The sequence below is a fragment of the Fundulus heteroclitus genome, chromosome 16 (assembly GCF_011125445.2).
Source record: "Fundulus heteroclitus isolate FHET01 chromosome 16, MU-UCD_Fhet_4.1, whole genome shotgun sequence".
NCBI classification, from domain to species: Eukaryota; Metazoa; Chordata; class Actinopteri; order Cyprinodontiformes; family Fundulidae; genus Fundulus; species Fundulus heteroclitus.
The window spans coordinates 14,661,636-14,670,070 of record NC_046376.1 but is presented as its reverse complement, the minus strand read 5'-3'; the positions used below and the strand labels follow the sequence as shown (position 1 = coordinate 14,670,070).

At 39.9% G+C, this 8,435-nt stretch overlaps 1 protein-coding gene across 2 annotated transcripts; it reads right to left on the bottom strand.

Annotated features, from left to right (window-relative positions):
* Positions 1–1,757: 1,757 nt before the first annotated feature.
* zfand2a (zinc finger, AN1-type domain 2A) lies at positions 1,758–8,151 on the bottom strand. 2 transcript variants are annotated; one of them, XM_036148624.1, is made up of 10 exons: positions 7,960–8,151; positions 7,285–7,377; positions 7,095–7,189; positions 6,202–6,333; positions 5,957–6,108; positions 5,733–5,861; positions 5,552–5,627; positions 5,380–5,456; positions 2,244–2,374; positions 1,758–2,069 (listed from the first exon to the last, which is right to left on the bottom strand). In XM_036148624.1, exons 2-9 carry the CDS (start codon positions 7,337–7,339, stop codon positions 2,263–2,265), a joined length of 828 nt encoding a protein of 275 aa, XP_036004517.1. In that variant the 5' UTR covers positions 7,340–7,377; positions 7,960–8,151; the 3' UTR covers positions 1,758–2,069; positions 2,244–2,262. The 2 variants fall into 2 exon arrangements, with proteins under 2 accessions (XP_036004517.1, XP_012705640.1); XM_012850186.3 differs by having other exon boundaries at positions 2,290–2,374; positions 7,960–8,150.
* Positions 8,152–8,435: the final 284 nt, after the last annotated feature.

Below are 8,435 nucleotides of genomic sequence, written 5' to 3'. Positions count from 1 at the left end.
AAATTTCATGAATTTCTTTAGATAGGGCATTAACCTATTTTTTTGCCCTTCTTCAGAATCAAGCTCATTTCTCGACTCTTTTTGCTGAGAATGCCCATAACAGCTCTTATTATGGGCAAACTGGATCATATTAAAAAGCCACCAAACACTCCTGCAGCACCCGGCGCAAAATACTCCGGGACACAGTTGTGGACTTTCTCCAGATCTACAAAACGCATGTAAACCGGAAAAAAGCATACTCCCATAACCCCCTCAGCAATTCTGCAAGGATAAAGATCAAGTCCACTGTGATGAAAGCCACATCGCTCATCCTAGATCCCACAGGTGGAGCCTCCTCTCCGCTTTCAAAGAATTATTCCTCCCACTCTCCAGTCTTTCTTATAAATTCAGACCACCACCTTATTCTGCCACTCCAACAGTGTTTTCCTGGTCCTCCATGCAACACTGAACAGGTGTGTCCACCATGACAGCCCCAAGATATCCAGAGCCCACAGAACTTCACGCCGCATCTCATCCACACATGGCTCACTGCAGCCAGGGAGCTTTTGAACTAACTCGGCGACCTCTGCCCCAGTAACGGAATCACATTCTCAGACAACAGTCAGAACATTCCCTCTTGCAAACCCGAAGATGCAGAAAGGTGCCATGCAAGTCAGATGGCAGCCTTGGATTCCTGGTGGCATTATCTGGCTTTAGGGACATGGAACGTCACCTCTGGCAGGGTAAGCAGCCAGACCTGTTGTGTGGCGCTGTCAAGCAGCATCAACTGGAAATAGTTGAACTCACCTCTACGCACAGCTTGGGCTCAGGAACCCAACTCCAGAAGGGCAGCAGTCTCTCCTGCTTTGGAGATGCCCAGGGAAAGCGGGTCAGGCAGGAGTGGGGATACTCTATAGCGCCCCCTCAGGCTGAGTGCCTCGGTTTTGGAGTTCCCCCCCCCCCCCCATGAGCGAAAGGGTCGCTTCTTTGCTGGTGGAGGGCCCACAGGTGACTGACTACCCGTAGGTCCTTCGGGCAGAGCAATCAAAACCAAATGTTTCAAGTAAATTAATACTTGGGTATCAATTAGTCTGAGCAGCAGCAGAATCAATCAGAAATTCAAAGGTGACATCCTCTTAATTACTAATAAACAAATGAACTTACTTTATGGCTTTGACTAGATTGCACATGAAATTAGTAGTATAAACAGCTCATACTGATGCATCCTGTTTAAATTTCAACTTGGAAACAATACTGCCGTTTACTTGACTGCTGTGTGGTTGTTTTCATCATGCATTCTGAATTGTCTCTTTGTTGAAATAAGCCATGCAGACTTTCCTTAACTGCTACACATCCTTGACATTAGAATTATGATGGTGAAATTAAATCATTTCTAATTCTAATAATTTCTTGTATTACCCTTGCTTTCGTCTTCTTTACGCTTGTCCTTAAACGCGATCAACTGCTTTCGACCAAAAGGCGACCCTCCCCACAATAAAAAGCATTAAATTTAGGGAGTGCAAGTCAGAAATGAACTATGAACATAAATATTCCAGCTAATAGCAGCGCATGCTTCCCACAAAAAAAAAAAAAAAAAAAAAAAAAAAAAAACACATGCTGTGCTAGAAATTCTCCACACACTCTGGCATTTCCCACTAAAAGGGTGGGCAAATTTATTCCACCTCTCTTCTCTGATGAAAATCCAGTTCTGCTTTAATAACATCTCTCAGCTCTTTAGTTAAAAAGCGTTAAATTACAATCAGGGGACCAAGTCAAAATTTAAGTGCACCATTAATTTATTCAGTATCTATATGAGGCAATATAATAGATTCATCATGATTAGCATACAAAATATTTACAAGGACAACTAATTGATAAAAATGACCCGATGAAAAAGTACATGTGCTTATATGTGGAAGGCGGCAAGATTGCAGCAAATTTCGAGAGTAATTCTTCATGAAACAATCGCTGATTCGGGGTTTTGACATCTAAGAAGTACATTTCCTAGCAAAACAATTTGCTCAGCTTGAAGTGTAAATGCCGCTCCGACTCTAAGAAAGGCAGCAGGTGGATTGTTTGGTCTCCCTTCCCTAAAGAGAAAGAAAAAAAAAGAAAAAACATTTAGAAACAAAAACATTTCATCCACACAAAAATGTTTTTTACTAGAAATCAGCCTTTCACATCTGCTACCAAAAAAAATAACTAAAAAACAAGCAAAAAAAAGTTAAGAAGAGGACAGGTTGCCAGGGCAACTGTGTACCTACATGCGTTCCTGTAAGCATTTTACTGGTGCCTAAGCTTTCCCGGTACCTGTTGTCTCTGTTGTTGGCGTCTGTATTCTTCTTCGCTGGCAGCGAGAGCCTGAGCGAGAGCCAGATCCTCCTGCTCCTGAGGGCTGAGAGGAAAACAACCCCTGAGTGAAAACGCCACAAGGACTGGAGGTAGTAAATGACTGTAGACCCCTGATTTTATTTTAAATACATCACTGAAATTATTTATATAGCACTATTAGCCTAGTCTGTTCTACAAATACAACAAAACAAGCGCTGCGTAGCCAGGCAGAGTTTCTGCTTTGCACTTAGTGCAAGCTCTAAGATAAAGGGTGATGTTGCTGATATAGCATTAGTAATGTAGTACATGACATCCCAAAATGCAAATTAACTCCTGTAGAGCGCTTTGAAAAATTATTCATACCGCTTCACACATCTATTTACCTTCCATCGCCTTGCAACAAATTAACTGTGTTTCGCTACGATATTTTAACATGATTGTGAAGTGGAGGGAAAAGGATGCAGTCTAAAGCCTTTAACATAAGAATATGGAAGGTGTGCCATGCATTTGTTTTCAACCCTAGACTCTGAGGAAGGACAACATTCAACTTTTGGAGCTTTCTGGTAATATTGCAGCTGGTTTTACACATAGCATACAGCAGTAAACACTCGGTACCGATGCTAAGAAAAGTAAACCGATCCTCGATATAGTGGCTACATTTTTGGACGGCACAGGGTTATTTTTGGCTAAGAGTAAAAAATATGATTATATGTCATACGATATGACAAGCTTAACTTTAACTTCCTTTATTAAAGCAAAACCAATAAGTAGGGGACAAGCAGCCCCACGTTTAGAGAAATAAATAATTTAAGTGTCACTTCCTTGTTTGGCAAAAACAGTAGACAAGATAAAGTGTTATTATTATCCTTTTTGAAAGTACGTACATATATTCCAGTCATGCAATTATCTGATTTTATTATAATAATTGCTTATCTTTATTGTGCAACTGTGTGCATGCCAGGCTTTACTCGCCCCCCTTGCAGGCTATGCGCCGTTTGTTTATTTGAAATGCGTCGATGTTTCAGAGCAACGTAAAACAGGCAGTAAAGTTCCCGTCCGAGTAAAAACCTCCTGGTGTAAATAAGCTAATGCGCTAACTCCACGCTGCGCACCTCCCGCAACTCGCCACAACACCTACCGCCAGGATTCCCCGTTTTCTGGGGGAAACCCTGAATGTTACAACCGAAAGACGAATAAATTAAAAAAAAAAATAATAATCATTCTAGACTAAAATAAATTTAAAGTTTCAAAACAAACATGGATTTGGTGTTCCACCATAACTGGTTAATAGCCTCTAACAGGTTTGCAACTAAACAGAGTAATGGAAGGGGGGGGGGGGGGGGGGGGTGCACCGGTTTATTTTGATGCTTCACTACTTAAGGCTGGTTCACACGGCAGGATTTTAAAATAGCCGACGGATTTTCAAAGCCTGGGAGACACCACACTTAAGATAAAAAATCTTAGATAAAACAGGTTAGCTCGTAGTGTGTGGTGTCCGGTCAGACACACCGCACGCGAACAGACTTCATTCAGGAATATTCGGATATCAGACAGGAAATTTTGCGAAACCTCTATAGATCAAACAGAGTAAATAAACATGGACGACGGGGAAGAATAATGCCGATAGTGTGTGGACTTAAGTAGCCGACCGAGCCAAGAGGTGATCAGTGTTTTACAGCATTGATTCGTACGACCGGACAGAGCGGAAAACGCATCTCAACGGGGAGCACAGATTAACAGAACACCATCATTGGGCTGTCTGTGTCCATAAAGCGTTAGCTTATGTCATCTAGGAGGTTTACTATTCCACTGTTGCAGATACAGGAGTTTTACTAACGTTTTAAAGTTGCAATGAAACATCAGCGTCGTGATGCTAACTCTTAGCATTAGCTTGTAGACATAGCCTAGCATGTAGCATTATTCGACATTTCATTTTTGTGGGGTTTTTTTCCTCGCTTGCCTGCCTTATAGGAAAACTTTCTGCTTGTCTTGTCATGTATGTTTTGGTGGCTGTACTCGACACACATGTTAAGAGTTTAAACTTGCAGCAGCAGCAGACCACTGTTGAGATGAGCGGCTGCAGGGAGCAGAGAGGCTGATCTCGCAGCGCTGCGGTAGGAGGAAGTGAGACAATTCGGGGAAAAGTGAATTTTATATAGATTTTGGCACAAGTCAGTATCTTTGAATAATTCATTTGGTAACACCTTATTTGAAGGGGTCTACATAAGACTGACATTACACTGTCATAAACATGACATAACACCTGGTATGAACATAAATGACTCTTTATGAATGTTTAGGACTGTTGTCATTAATTGTCATTCGGTAAATTATGACACTATTAAAGCAAAGTGGACATTGTTTAAAATGTCTTTGTTATGCCAACTTCACATTAACAGAGACAAGGTTAAGTTTAGGGCTTGATTTGGGATTAGGTTAAATTTAGGGCTTGATTTGGGATTAGGTTAAATTTAGGGCTTGATTTGGGATTAGGTTAATTTAAGGGCTTGGGGTTTTGTTAAATTAAGGGCTTGTCATAATAAAGACATTTTAAACAATGTCAACTTTGCTTTAATATTGTCATAATTTACCGAATGACAATTAATTACAGTCATAAACATTCATAAAGAGTCATTTATGTTCATAACAGGTGTTATGTCATGTTTATGACAGTGCAATGTCAGTCGTATGTAGACCCCTTCAAATAAAGTTTTACCATTAATTTTTTTGTAACGATTATATTAAGATATGGATTATTTCGGCAACCCTACGTTACAAGAGTGAAAAAATTTAGCTATATTCATTTTTGGGTGATTACTGGTAGTTGAGTCAGTCTTTATGAAACGCTTTGTTTATTATCCATAAATAATGAAAATTGGATTTACTCTACCTTAAATTTAGCCACGGTAATCTGCACATATTTTTGTAATTAGCTTGTACATTATATGCTTTAGTTGAGCTGGCGCTTGACCATGGAGCGTTTCTACTACCTTATGCTCTACTTATAAGCAGTTAAAAGGAAGTTAGGTCTGAGAGGCACATTGTTAAAATGTTGACTCAGTGACTCACCTGAGGGTCGGCTGAACAGCCGGCCTCGAATCAGCCAAAGACATCTCCAGCGCTCTTTGCAAAGCCTGCTCCTCCGTCTGAAACGACAGGGTGGACACAGAGTATTTGCGTTAAAATTTTCAATACAAATATGGTGCCGTTAAATAAGACGATGTCAGAGCTGTGTCCATACCAAGCTGGCCTGAAATGACGCAGAAGCGGGTATTACATTCTGTGCTGAAACGGAGGTAGGAATCCGCGGGAGAGAGCTGTGAAGGACGGGAACACAATGAGTAAATTGGGTGTCCGTTTCGAAAGTGTAAGTATGCAACATGTCCATCACCTAAAAAAAAATACAGGGAAGCAAGACTCACCCCGAGCTGTGAGCTCTGTTGTTTACAGTCACACCATTAGAAACGGGTCTAGGGTTTCCTGAAGCAGATGAACGAGAACTAGAGGCAGAAGAGGAGGAGGCACCTTGGGACCTCATTACAGCAGCATGTCTATAGAACAGAATCAAACTAAGTCACCAGCTCATTATGTGATGACTCATGAGAAAGGAAAACATTATCAGAGTACTTAGCGTTACTGGACCCACCCAGATTTGGAAAGAGACTTCCCATCCGTTTTACAATCGTGGTCTAGTGGGTGTCGGTGCTTGAGACAGTAATTTAAATGACACTGGTCGCAGGTGACGCGTATCATTTCCTTTTGTTTACAGCCCCCTTTAGAACATTTATTAGTGAATATCTGAAAGCGAGAAAAAAAAAAACAACATTAGTTAATACTGTTACGGATTAAACTGAGGTGCACAGTAAGTGGAAATCTCTGTATCATCTGCACCTTTCTCTTTCTTTGCGCAGGGTCCGATTTGCAGTCCCGGTCGATGTGTTCGCCGACTTTAATGTCAGGCATCTCTCCTCTTTTGATGGGAATGGGGGTATTACACAGCGGGCAAACGGGTACCTGGACATCCTACAACAAAGTACACAACAGTACTAAGCTAACAAAGGAACAAGCTTTTAAAATTTGCAATGTCTTCTAGAAGACATTAAAAAAAGAAACACATTCACATATATTAAAGATAAAAAAAAAAAAAAAAAAATAAAAAAAAAAAATTAAAAAAAACTTAGGCCTATGAAGTGTACAGCTGAACGTAACCCATAAAAACACTCATCGACATGAGCCGTTTCTGTGACTACTTGCTTAATAGAGTTTAATATATTCAATGGGTTATCAACAGATGAACTATCAAGCTCAAGTTTATAACTGTAGCTTTAGTTAGCTTCAGTAAGTACAACCTATTGATTAGCTGTCACATCAAGCAATATATGAGAGCAATATCAATGTAGCTGTGAAAGGAAAAGTTTCCATAAAGTGAATTATTGTGTATAACATGATTCAAAACCAATAAAATTACCCATACTACACTGATGCCTAACAGACAGTAGTGTCAGTTAGCTTTGAATAAAAACATACATGACAGGTTCAGTACATAAATAAGACTTTTTTTTTCATAACCAAAATACAGTTTAAAAGTAATTTGTATTACAAAACTAAAATCCATCAGGTAATTGTTGATCAAGAAACATTTTGCAGTACTTGCGTTTGATTAAAGGATCAATATGATGAGTCGTTTCTATAACGTTTTTGTTGCAGTGCTTGAAAAATAAAATAAAAAAACAGACCTAATATTCAACCCTAAGACAATAACTTGTAAGGTTCGATTAACTCACCTTTCTGTAGGATGATGTGCATTTGTGATTTGCATAGGTAATGTGATCCTTGCAGAAAATCTCCTGACAGGCGTCACATCTCATTGGAAGAAAATCTGGATCACCAAACAGTATTTTATTTATCTTTAAGGATCATATTTATCAGGTTAAACAATGAGAAAAGTACAAAGCCATTTACGGATGTACTCACCCAAACGTTTACAGGTCTTCTCAGAACAGTGCTCTCCCAAATCTGGAAACTCCATTTTTGAAGGTCTTCTGGGGCAAGTGACAGGTGTTTATTCTGAAAAAAAATATATACAAAATAAACTTAAACAGGTGGAAAGCTAACAGTTGTTAGGAGTGGCCTCAGTGTGATGCCTCAGGATGATTAGGCTTCGAGGTTAGTCATGTCACATGACCAGCCTGAAGACCAACAATGAGTTTGCTAAATTAGCACAACGGCTAAGCTAACTTCGATTAAGAGTCACAGATGATCGATTACGTAACCAACAACAGCTCAAGCTATGCGCTGTCGAGTTAGACAAAAAAGAAAAAAAAGAAAAAAAAAAGAAAGCAAGAGCCTCGAAACTGTTACCATGAAGAAAGTTGTTCTTCGCTACAATAACTGTCCTCAACGAAATATGTACACGACTCTCAGTAATAAGATTTAGAGATCAAGCGACTACTTAATTTACCCGAGGTTCATTTACCTTAATCCAGATTTCTGCAAACGCGAAATAAACATCAAACCTCCACAGTGTCCCTCTCCCATAAGGTCAACAACAAACAAGAGATATATAGAATATCTCTTGTTTACATTTATTCTCACAGCTGCCTGCTACGCTATGCTAGCAAGATGATCAGCTAACCAGGTTTTACTCACCGGAAGCGGCTTTCCTCTCGGTCTTTGGTCTCACAAAAATAAAAACACCGTATTTCTTTCAGATAATCTGAGTAACTCTATATGTTTTCGAGTGTTCCAGTTCGTGGTTCAGCGGCAGAGTTTGACGTCCGCAGCCTTGTTTGTCAAGCTCCTCGCTCCTCTATTTAGCTGTGTCACGCACTGCCGTCCAACGTCAACACGCTGGTGACTTCATTCATCCTACGTCATGGTGGAAGGCGTGGTTTCAAAGGCCGCCGTCGAAATTACAGGAAAACTCTGGAAGGACCCCACTGAGCTATATAATACAGCTCAGTGAGGGACCCAGATTCTATTGAGGTTTAAACACTTTTAGCATAAATTCAAATAGTCTTGCCAATGATTAAACTGCGTTTGTTTACCCTCTTTATATCTGAGCTGATTATTGTTTTATCAACAATACATAAATTTACAATTTAGAATAACAGTGAAGATGTCAG

Bases quoted from the DNA above. Each gene is read 5' to 3' on its own strand.
- zfand2a (XM_012850186.3), bottom strand. From the start codon at position 7,339: ATGGAGTTTCCAGATTTGGGAGAGCACTGTTCTGAGAAGACCTGTAAA. The intron at 5,457-5,551 runs GTATGGACACAG...CTGTCGTTTCAG, and splicing joins CGTCATTTCAGGCCAGCTTG to ACGGAGGAGCAGGCTTTGCA. The intron at 2,070-2,289 runs GTACCGGGAAAG...CTTTCTCTTTAG, and splicing joins GCCAACAACAGAGACAACAG to GGAAGGGAGACCAAACAATC.